This window comes from Austrofundulus limnaeus, unplaced genomic scaffold (genome assembly GCF_001266775.1).
Source record: "Austrofundulus limnaeus strain Quisiro unplaced genomic scaffold, Austrofundulus_limnaeus-1.0 Scaffold28, whole genome shotgun sequence".
Taxonomy (NCBI): domain Eukaryota; kingdom Metazoa; phylum Chordata; class Actinopteri; order Cyprinodontiformes; family Rivulidae; genus Austrofundulus; species Austrofundulus limnaeus.
This window is the reverse complement of record NW_013952430.1, coordinates 3,013,283-3,025,578: the sequence shown is the minus strand read 5'-3', so window position 1 is coordinate 3,025,578 and position 12,296 is coordinate 3,013,283. Positions and strand designations below refer to the sequence as shown.

General features: G+C 39.9%; 1 protein-coding gene across 1 annotated transcript in view; it reads left to right on the top strand.

Moving 5' to 3' along the window:
* Positions 1-10,423: 10,423 nt before the first annotated feature.
* vip (vasoactive intestinal peptide) overlaps positions 10,424-12,296 on the top strand; it is a 5,700-nt gene continuing 3,827 nt past the window's right edge. The window contains exons 1-3 of the mRNA XM_014005175.1: positions 10,424-10,557; positions 11,371-11,475; positions 11,889-11,993. Of these exons, the coding sequence (XP_013860629.1) occupies positions 10,556-10,557; positions 11,371-11,475; positions 11,889-11,993 (212 nt within the window). The 5' untranslated portion in view covers positions 10,424-10,555. The remainder of the gene's footprint in view (positions 10,558-11,370; positions 11,476-11,888; positions 11,994-12,296) is intronic.

Below are 12,296 nucleotides of genomic sequence, written 5' to 3'. Positions count from 1 at the left end.
ATAGATAGATAGATAGATAGATAGATAGATAGATAGATAGATAGATAGATAGATAGATAGATAGATAGATAGATAGATAGATAATTATCATTTCCCAAAACAGGCAGATGAAATGTAATCTGATTGGTCCCCACAAGAGAGTCAGAGCCTAGTGCATTGTGGGTATGTTTCATGAGTTAATGAGAGTTAATGATGAAAATGGGAGCATGCACGTCTACGAGTGTGTGTTGCACTAATCAGGATGGCGAAAGCCTCAGGACAGCAAGCTGTAAGTAATGTCTGGCATGGGGCTGAATCAGGGCCAAATGGATTTATGTGTTTAGTTAATTTAGGATGCAGTGAGGAGCTCTGGTGGACTAATTGATCTGTGCTGCAGGCAACCACCAAAAGCAAGGCCTCTGTAAAGGAAATCTCCAGGGAGTGGAGCTCTGATGAGCATGTAGTGTGTTACTATGTGTGTGAAGGGAAAGGAAAAGTAGGATAAAAATTGAATATTTACGAGCACAGTTGTCTTTTCTGAGTGAAATTGAAATAAAATGTCGACAACGTTCTGTTACCTTCCACTACGTACAAAGTTTCTGCTGTCTTGCCTCAGTTTTTGTAATTAAAAATCCTTCTACCCTCTATAAATGAGAGCAATTGTCCACTTTGGATTCAAATACCAACATTTCAGGACCAAAGTGCTTTACAAGATAAAACAAAACAAATAAAAACAGGTCACAATAAATCAGTGCAAGTTAAAAACACAACCACAGTAAAAGAAGGTAAAGAAATATAAAATACTAAAAGTTAAACATCAAAGGCCCTTTTAAATAAATAGGTCTTAAGTTTGGTTTGAACAGAACCAGGTCAGAGATGGCATGCAACTCAACGGGGAAGACTATTCCACACTGTTGGGCCAGCAACAGAAAAAGATCTTCCTGTAAAGATTTTCTTGAAAATGTGTATGTGTTAATATACAGGTGTTAGACAAAAAAAACTGAAACACCTGGTTTTAGACCATAACATCCCTTTCAGACAGCTTCCTCTTGCGTCCATAGTTAATCCTGTTGGATGTGGTTGGTCCTTCTTGGTGGTATGCAGACATTACCCTGGATACTGTGGCTCACATCACAAAGACTTGCTGTTTTGGTCACAGATGCATCAGCAAGACGTGCACCAACAATTTGTCCTCTTTTGAACTCTGGTATATCACCCATAATGTTGTGTGCATTGCAATGTTTTGAGCAAAACAGTGCTCTTACCCTGCTAATTGAAACTTTACACTCTGCTCTTACTGGTGCAACGTGCAATTAATGAAGACTGGCCACCAGGCTGGTCCAATTTAGCCATGAAACCTCTCACAGTAAAATGACAGGTGTTTCACTTTCATTGTCTAACCGCTGTAGATAGATAGACTATGAGGACCTGATTGACTGATTAGTGGCGCAGTGTGGGGAACAGAACCACATCTTGAGTGTGAAGACAGTGTAGCACAGAGGAGCCCAAAATGGGGCCCGCGGGCCAAATTTGGCCCGCCAAGCCATTTGATTTGGCCCACCAACAGTTGCCAAAGTTAAAAGGTTGTAACCTGTTCTACTATGTAGAAACACAGCATTTCCATTGGTCAAATGACTGTATAAAAGGGCTGTAGTGAAAGGTAGTTTTCATTCATGCTGCTGACTTTAGCTTTGATTTATTAGGATTAAACATGAAACATGAAATGACAACAATAAATATTTAGATCATATTTAACCCCATGTGTAGATTTGCACACTTTATAAGGCCACAAAAACTCATATTTTATCAATTTATGAAATATCCCATGAGCCTTTGCTACTTGAGAGTATGGCAGACTTTCTCCAAGTGCACAGACTAAAACAAAATAGGGCCATTGCATAGCATAATCGTTAAAAATAAAGGACTTTACTTAAAAAGTATTCATATTTCATGTATCATTTTACTGCATTTGGCCCACAGCCCTGGATAGATTTTAATTTTGGCCCTCTCAGGGAAAATGTTTGGGCACCCCTGGTGTAGGACATTCTGAACTCTAGAAGGCGAATATAAGGACCCATGGAATAGGGACAGAGACTCAGGAGACAGAATGAAAAGGTAAGTAATTGTTTACTTACAATATGTACAGTAAACTGGTTCAGATCTGTGGAATGAGATCATCCATGTGAGTAAGGGGTTCAGCGAAGGCTCAATGTGGGGGCAAATGCTTACAGTTAGGTGGTCTGGTAAGTGGAGCAGAGGAGAGGTAAGTAGTTCCAGGAGGAATGCGAGGCACAGTGGCTGGCAGAAGGAAGGGCGGTGGCAGGTAAGAGGTTTGCAGGTGAGAGGCAGAGAAGCAGGTGAGTTGTGGTACAGGTGAGTAGCATCTTTCAGGTAAAGTGATTCACAGAGGCCAAGGCAGTTTTCCAAGAGGTGGTAGAGGTCAGCTAGGAGTAGAAGAGGCACATGTAAGTATTTCTTTAGAATATAAATATTACCAAGCAGCTCAGAACTATACCATAAAGCATATTATGTTCTGGCAGTGATCTAAAGCCCCAGGAATCATCATGAAGTTGTGTGACAGATGGGTACCAATTCTGCTGCTGGTCAATTATTGCAAGAGCTGAGAAGCGAGATCACAGCATTGAGCCCAATACTATTACCATCCTGGAATAAGAGGTTGTGGCATATTCAAGACACCAAAATGTTTACCTAGACAACAAACGTATACTGGAAAAACAATGCAGAGTCTCTATAAAGAAAGAGAAGGAAGGTCTGAGAACTTCAGCCTTTTAGTGTTTGCAGGACATTGTTGCACTTCTTATAAATATCTGCGATATAAAAAGGCTTTTTTGCAACCATGTGTTGAGACAGTAAATTATGTGTAAGGACCCCTCAGAAAACCACAATTGCTGATTATGTGAAGAAAAATACCGCTCAAGAAGCTCAAAATAATGGACAAAACTGCATACCCCTGCAATATATTTAAGTAATGCCACACATTTTACTAAAAAGCTTTAGATTGAATCCTGTTTGATGAAAAAACTGAGATGCCCTAACCAAGATGAGCCTCACACAAACTGATGATGTCTTTCTTCTCAATCCTAAGTTGTTGGTGTCTCACTCGTTTAACACTGTCGTGATGACCACTGCCTGACATTTCTCCAGTTCATACGTGAGTAATAGAAATGTGAACAATTTGTGTCATATACATGTCATTTGCATTAGGGCAAATACAGCTCATTTCCTGAATTTCCACCGTTGACCTCTTGTGTTCATTTTCAGCTCTGAGCGCAGCCTGTATCCTGCTGCAGTAAACCAGGTTTAACCACCAGGGAGGTGTCATCAGGCTAGTCTCCTCTGGTTGTCTCCGGCAATCCGTCACCAAAACCCAACGGGACCCACAGCCAGGAAGAGTCGTTCCACATGGGAGGAGAAAATCAGTTTGAAAGTGGCGCCCGTCATGACATTTCAGATGACTGTACCGGCTTGTTATCTTGTCTGTGGAGGGCACGAGTCATGCAGTAGCACACACCGAAACACACGTAACACTTTACAAAAATAAATAAATAAATCGCACCTTAATGTGAAAATCACATAAGTCGAACATATTAAAAACAAACAATTTCAAAGAACTGAGGATTTCTTGTTAGTTTTAACTGTGGTTTTCACTGAAATCCAAATCATTTGTTGTTTTTTAATCTTGGGCAAAATAAATGTTTAGTCAGTCTTCATGTAATCTATTTAGACAAGAGAGACAACAATAAAACAGACAGTTGTCATGTTCAATAAAGTCAAGTATCAGTTTGTTTTCTTAGAGCAACAGTTGGTCACATTTCACCACTACAAGCTCAAATCAAACTGAAACAAAAATATGTGAAAAGAAAACAGCGGACATGAGGTCAAATGAATCTACAGCATGTTTCAGTGTGCTTTTGGAAAAAAAATCCGGGATCCTATCACCTTTTATTTTCCTGTTGCTGCGTTTCTGACTGATTAAATCCAGGTTGTAATCAGTTAAAGGTGCAACAGAGTTAGTCTGAACTGGTAAATAGGCCATTGCATGGCTGACATTAATTTGTATGAAAGTATTGTTGATGCAAAGACATTTAGTGGAATTTTGGACACTTTTTTTCTGCACAAACATTGCTTCATGAACACAGTGTGTGTGTGCTCAATTGGCCTAATTGTTGTCCAGATCTGTCTCCTTTTTTGAAAAAAATGTAGACTTTCATAAAGAGGAAAATCAGACAACACTGACTACAGCCTGTTAGGCAGCTGCATTTTTGTTTTTGGCTAAACTTACTTCAGATACGTCCTGCATAATTAACATGAGGATTATTGTGTGTCTCTCCCCCACAATGTTTTAATTGTGTTGCTGGTGCCAAACACTCATTTTAATCCCACTTAAAACCTTGATTGTGTGCGATGTCACTGCCTTTTTTTTTTTTTTGGCCATTTTTCTCTCCATATTTTTTCAGTCTCTCCAGCCTTTGTTGCCTCTCTCTCTCTCTCTCTCTCTCTCTCTCTCTCTCTCTCTCTCTCTCTCTCTCTCGCTCCATCATCATCTGTCTGTGTCTTATCTCAGCCACTGTATTCCATCTGTCTACCTGCCACCAACACTCAGAGGAGACAGAGATGAGCCAGAGCGACACAGAGGCCCCAGTGAGTCCCGTCAGGCTGCCAGCCGTAATCTGCCATCAGAGTTGTTACTCTGTGGTCTGCTAATTGGATAATGTGGGGCAGAGGAGGCACTCAGCAAGCCGGGGGATTCCCCTTCATCACGCCGGCGGGTGGCAGAGTCGTGATGTAAAGCAAAGACACAAAGGCATCTATTGTTAGGCCCTGGAAATCAACTGAATGTCTTTAACACATGCAATATGTGTTTTGTTAATTGTAGAGACAGGTATTTGAGGTTTTTGTGTTTTTAACGGTTCTTGTTTTTTGTTTATGTTTTACATTGTTTTGTTCTCTGGTTTCTCTAGGTCTGATTTAGTAATCATCACACCTGCACAGTAGCTCCTTGTCAAATCCCTGTTCTCTTCCGGCTGTTACTTTATTGCTGTTGTTGTTTTCAAAACTTTATTTGACTCATGATTACGAATAGTTATATACAGTACTATAGTTTTGTTCTTGTAAAGAGGGAAGTTGTTAAAACTGTTGGAATACTGGAAGAAGTCAAAATTGCACAAGCAGTGAATTGAATTTTCTTTGTGACTTTTATCTTGGTTCTTAATTATTGTTTTGTTTGTTTTGAATTGAGGTTACATGGACCACTTATAAGTAGTGAGTGTATTACCTGTGATAGACAGTGAAAAGACTGAGTATAATGTGGAGAATCAAGGTAAAATTTTTGTGGACTTAATCTTTCTTAAAGTTGGATGCAGTCAAAGGTAATTTTCACCATCTAAAACAACTCAAACAGTAAAAGTTTAAGCAACTGCAACTATTTTTTCCCATCTGTCTGTGTTCTACACGAACTACATGGTTGGTGCTTCCGCCACAGATCAGCTGAGTCCACCGGGGTGATCGATCGCTCCATCTCTCCACAGCTCCTCTTCTGTATAATCTGGTTCATACAGATATTCTCTTATCTCAAAAAAGAAAGTCATGTTGTCAATGTTTCTGTAATGGCTGATTTTTACTAAGGTTGACGTTTTCAGATTAGACCTGCCAAAATGCAAGTCGCTGCAGATTCCTGACAGCACACATTTGGAACGAAACCAAACATTGTTCATAGGGGGGGGGNGGGGGGTATTTAATGGAAATCACTCTCATTTACATTATAGTGTTTGTTTTATTTTAGCTCCAAAGCAGAAAAGTGAGTCTTTAGACAGAATCAAACTAGTTTTTTTTTGTTCCTTTTGGTCACTTTTTGAAATCTGGCATAACAGGATATTGGTGTCATCGTCTGTGTGTTTTGGTTTACTTCAATGGTCCTTTGAGTTTAGTAAGTTTTATTCATTCTCTATTACCTGTATTTTGTGTGAGTTTAGATCCTCTTGTGTTTTTGTATTTAGGTTTTTTTGTAACTCAGCCATGCGATAATTCAGCCATGTGTCATTTCCAATTCTACCCTCAGTCAGCTCTCTGTATAGTTTTCCAATTTTTCATTGCCAACCTCTGCTGCCAGCAATTGAGTTTGGTGATTAGTTTCAGGCTAAGTTGTAAAATAACAAAGTACAAATACTTGGTTACTGTACTTAAGTAGAAATTTTGGTCATCTATACTTTACTTGAGTAATTATTTTTCAGCTGTCTTTTTACTTCTACTCTTCAAATTTTTTACACAGTTACTCTGTACACCCAGCTCCACTTTCTCTTTGTAGTCTCTTGCCATCACTTTCTCAGCAGATATAGTGATTTATGCCACCATGTGATTCAGACATTTTTGAAGTGGCAAAGAAAATATTTTATTTTGTGCTACTTCTGTAAAGGAACAAAAGAGTTTGGAGATCTGTATGCCAATTATGCTACATGTACACACATTTAGAAGGAGGCCCCTGTACAACCGGTGTCAGAGTTTGGTTCACATTGCCGGTAGTAAGTTGGGCTTGTTTCCAGTGAGAGTTGGACTCCACCAAGGATTCCCTTTGTCACCAATTCTGTTTATAACTTTTATGGACTTTTCTGAGTCAGAGAGGGACTCAGAGTAGAGCCACTGCTCCTCCACGTTGAGAGGAGCCAATTGAGGTGCTCTAGCATCTAGTTAGGATGCCTCCTGGACGCCTCCCTGGTGAGGTGTTCCAGGCACGTCCCACCGGGAGGAGACCCAGAGGAAGACCCAGGATGCTCTGGGGGGACTATGTTCCTCAGCTGTCCTGGTAATGCCCCGGGATTCCCCCAAAGAAGCTGGCCCAAGTGGCTGGGGAGAGAGAAGTCTGGGTTTAGCTGAAAATCATCCTCACCGCATTCTTTGAACTCTAACAAATAATGAAAGATGTCATGCAATTTCCAAAGTTTGACAGAAACGCCCAAGACTTTCTTCTAATAGTATCTTATTAGTCTGAACCTCTGCTATGAGAAGCTGCAGGTGATGTGCATTCATTCAAGAAATGCTAGGCCTTTAATTTGATAAGCAAAATAATCTGAACACATACCAGTTATCCTGTAATGGGCATGTGTTTTGTCAAACTGATTTATAAAAACTGATTTGACTTGCATTAAGCCAAATCATATTTCTGGATGAGTAAATTATTTTAAGAAATTTCATAGGCTGGTTGTTTGTGACTCTGTGTACATGGAAACAGCTAAGTGTGATCTTTATCTGCAGTGAAGTGGTTGTTTAATCCTAAAAACATTGAATTTATCATACTTTTTTCAGAACAGGTAATGCTACTGTCAAGTTTAAAAGCTTCAGTAATATTTAAGAGTAGGATACTGAAGGTAACAGTTGTTGTTTAATAAATGACTCAGTAGTCGCAGGGCAGCGTACCAATAAAGCATCTTCACCCGTATGTGTCATCCGTGAGCACAGAGGTGAGGCGGCCTGATTCTCGTCCATAGGAACGTTTTCCTCCGTACATTCCATCAACATCAACATAATATCGCTGACATTTCCTCCATCTGCTACCCCTTCCTGCAGGGATCTGTCTCCAGTCGCTGCTGTCAATTAGACCAGCTCCTTTCTCCCTTGGACTTTGGTGTAATCTACTTTTTCTTTGGACTGATCACATTAAGGTTCACGTAGTGCCATCACGGCTGAGAAAGAGGGAGGATGAGAAGAGGGAGGAGTGGTGGTGGTGATGGGGTCATCTGCTGACTGGGAGGAAATATAAATATATGGGACGTATAAATCATGGTGCAGACGTAAATAAAATTTGTAGACATTATCAGGTGCACAAGCACAAATGCCAGCCAAAATAAATCTTGCTATCAGGGTCTATGTTTTGAAAAAAAATGTAACATTGCTACACTTTTTAATTGCCTGCTGATGAAAAGCAAACATTTCTCAAAATAAAATGATTTTAGTCTAAAGCTCTGCTGTCAAAGGTGGTGGGTGATATACATTATTCCATAAAATCTATTCCTGTTCATCAATCCTCAATGGAGGAATTCATCTGCCTTTTTCCCATCACACCTGTGGAGCAGAAAGATGCCAAAAGGTGCCTAGAGAACATCTAAAGTGCCTTGCTCAAGTTTGGAGGCAGATGTGGGTGTTTCGCCTTCCCCAACTAAATTTCTGTGCCTGCCTGAGGATTCAAACCTGCAACCTCTCTATCAAATGTATGCCTTCTCTATCCTCTATACCACAGATCCCTCAAAGACAAACAAGACAAAGAACCATTTACTCCTGATAATTAGTTTCTGTGTTTTTATTGTGCTTAGTTTGTTTCTTGTCTGTCTGTTTCCAGCCATCTCAGGATTTTTCCTCTGCTCCTCAGTCCTTAGAAACCAAACACAATTCTGGTTTCTCTGTGCCTTGTGGTGCATTATGTCTGGTTTCTCTGTGCCTCGTGGTGCATTGTGTTTGGTTTCTCTGTGCCTTGTGGTGCATTGTGTCTGGTATCACTGTGCCTTGTGGTGCATTATGTCCAGTTTCTCTATTACTTGTGGTGCATTATGTCCAGTTTCTCTGTGCCTTGTGGTGCATTGTGTCTGGTATCACTGTGCCTTGTGGTGCATTATGTCAGGTTTCTCTGTGCCTTGTGGTGCATTGTGTCCTGGTATCACTGTGCCTTGTGGTGCATTATGTCAGGTTTCTCTGTGCCTCATGGTGCATTATGTCCGGTTTCTCTATTCCTTGTGGTGCATTGTGTCAGGTTTCTCTGTGCCTTGTGGTGCATTATGTCAGGTTTCTCTGTGCCTTGTGGTGCATTATGTCTGGTTTCTCTGTGCCTTGTGGTGCATTGTGTCTGGTTTCTCTATTCCTTGTGGTGCATTATGTCTGGTTTCTCTGTGCCTTGTGGTGCATTATGTCAGGTTTCTCTGTGCCTTGTGGTGCATTATGTATGGTTTCTCTGTGCCTTGTGTCTAGTTTCTCTGTGCCTTGTGGTGCATTATGTATGGTTTCTCTGTGCCTTGTGTCTAGTTTCTCTGTGCCTTGTGGTGCATTATGTCAGGTTTCTCTGTGCCTTGTGGTGCATTATGTCAGGTTTCTCTGTGCCTTGTGGTGCATTATTCAGGTTTCTCTGTGCCTTGTGGTGCATTATGTCCAGTTTCTCTATTCCTTGTGGTGCATTGTGTCTGGTTTCTCTGTGCCTTGAGGTGCATTATGTCCAGTTTCTCTGTGCCTTGTGGTGCATTGTGTCTGGTTTCTCTGTGCCTTGAGGTGCATTGTGTCAGGTTTCTCTGTGCCTTGTGGTGCATTGTGTCAGCTTTCTCTGTGCCTCGTGGTACATAGTGTCTGGTTTCTCTGTGCCTCGTGGTGCATTAGTTCCAGTTTTTCTGTGTCTTATGGTGTCTCCTGGTACCTCCTTGTGCCTACCCTCAGATTTTGTCAATTCTGCTGCCACATTAGCTATTTTGCTTGTTTTATAATCTTGGTTAGTTTAATTTTTGAGCTCAGTCTGTATTCTTTGGTCCAAACCTCTACAAGCCACAACTTACAGCTCATCCACTCTGCTTTTCCAGAAAACAACAAACAAAAAAACAGGCTTGTCAAAACTGTTGTGGTTGGTGTTAATTTAAAGACTCCAAACAACTTAAAAATAAATAAAAAAAGCTTCTTGTTTGTAAAACGCTTGCTTGTATTTATTTTAGGTGTGGTAACTTAAGGTGGTGTTATTTGAGTTCCACATAACATGCGGACAAGTTTCAATCTCTATTCAATGTGTGGATGAAGTCATGTTCACCTGTATTATCGTGTGACATTTCAAAATTATGCAAAAAATGAAAGATATGTTGTTACTGATCTTGATTTGGAGACAAAAAGTAAAAAGAAAAGGTCTATTAATGGGATTCGTACTGTATGAATGATAATAGGCAAACTGAGCTTTAAACAAAGTCATTGTTGTGACTTATACATGTTTGGCTCATATGCCATCATTTTAATATTAAAAACAAAGCTTGCAAAGTTCTCCATAAATAAACCACATTTGAGCTGCCAGATGCTGAAGTTTAGATCACGTTGACAAGTTGAAAAAAGAAAATTAATCTTAATGTTTTCATCTATTTTTCTTCCACATTTTGAATAAAACGTTAACTGTAAGTTTAACATCCAATCTCAGTCTGTTTTAGTGTTTTTGATTTGTCCAGTTTCTCCTTGACCTTCACTGTGAAGCTCTGGGGAGCTGATCAGATGAGTCAAACCTCCTGTATAAGTTTTTTTTTCACAAATCAATTAGAAAAAAAATTAGTAAAACTTTTGACCAATCTCATCACAGGTCTCTTTGGTTCAAAATCATGAGCAAGACCAGTGACGGAAGCAACGACCCTCTGACGTCTCTGGCTCCGGATGAAGCTCGCGTCCCCTCCTGCTCCGTGAGAAACACCCAGGTGTATAAAACCCGAACCGGAGGCGAGCAGAGAAAAAGAGGGAGAGTCGGAAAAGCAGAGTGGACATACAGCAGCTGTTCGAGATCAGGACCTTGGAGAGCGCAAAGAAAAGAACCAACAGAACACAACTTTCTTCAGAGTACATGTAAGATATAAATATTTGTAAAGAATATAGTTCAAGAATACGTTGAAATTTGTCCTGATTTTCATGTGTATTTTTATTTATAGCGTCTGTTTTCACCTTTTCCACAGGTTCATTAGCTTCAATGAATAAATAAGTTTGAGTGTAACTTCAAACAAATGATCTATAGTAAACTAAGTAAATTACATTGTATACAATGTATTACATTTATTAGAGATGGAAACATTTTTTATGGGCGCGCTACAGTCTGAGTTCTGCGTAAATGCGCACTGGATTTTGCGAGTTGACTGTTTATTTTTTAACCAGATTTGGGATCTTTAAAGTTTGTCTGAGGTAAAACAATCATACAATATATATATTAAGTGATATCAGATATACTGTAAAATATTGCGCTACTAAAAAATGTAAAAAAAAAAAAAAAAAAAAGGAGAATGGGGGCAAACTTCTCCTTTTTTGTGTTTCCAGGGTTCTGTGTGATATTTTGGGGAGGATGGGACTACATTTTGACAAAACACTTTCTGAAGAAGGAAACCGTTTTCAGGGGAAATATACAGACACGTTGGTTTGTGGTTCAGTATCGCAGCGCCGTGCGTAATTACGCATTAGATTTGATTAGCTCTGTCCTGCAAACCAAATCAAACCAAAGTATTTTTGTTCATAAAGCTTCTAGAAGCAAAAGCATTGTTTGTTTCTTTCTTTCTTTTGCATTTGGACCCAGGATCAAAGCGCGTAATTCCGGAACAAATCGGACTTTGATTTTGGGTTCACTGTGTTTTTGTTACGCGCAGAATAACTTTCTCCATTTTCATTTCTCAGGTGTAAAGCAATGGTACAACGGTCCGGCCCCCACCTGCTCCTCCTAATAGCCCTGTGCAGTGTGTTCTACTCCCGGACTCTGAGTCTACCTTACACATCTATGAGGTGAGCGCAAACCTTCCTGCTGTGGGGGGGGATTTAAGCAGGTTTCACTTGGAAATCGGGCTCAGTTTTATTCATCTGGAAACATGTTTTTGTTATTATAATAATTATTAGTAACATGAATCATAACGATAGACATGTTGTCACGAGCAATGTCAGAAACTGTTTCAGTCATTTGAACCTTTTCCAACTTGAAAAGTGAAGTCGGTTGATAGTGTTGCGTCCGATTATTTTATGTATCTTTTTTAACACAGGCAAAAATAAAAAATAAAAAAACACTGCATATTGCTGTTTTGATAATAATTGGCCCAGTAACACGACGCTGCATCCGAACCGGAGCTGGCGCGCACCGTCGTGCCCGACATGGATGTGTTCGGTGTGACCAAATGTAATGTGACTGTCCTGCAACTCTGCAGACCGACGAGACATGCAGACGGTCTGTTCACCAGCGGATACAGCAAACTCCTGGGACAGCTTTCAGCGCGGAGGTACCTGGAGTCTCTGATCGGGAAGCGGGTCAGGTGGGTGGACATTGCTGCTGCACACCGACAGACACACGGATATGTTAGTTATAGAAGAAATAAGAAACTTTAGGTTTTAAAGACGATTTGGTTTCAGAAAAGACTATTCACTTTTATCTGAATGCTTTTTCAATGTAATTATACTCAGGGGTTTATTTTGAAATAAAAGAACATCTGGATTTTTATTACATAGTACATTATTAAGTCATAATCTTGACTTTTATAGCATTGAGTTTTGAATAAATATTTTAGACAGAACATAAAGCAAAAGTCGCATTCCTTAAAAAAAGAAGTGACTAATAA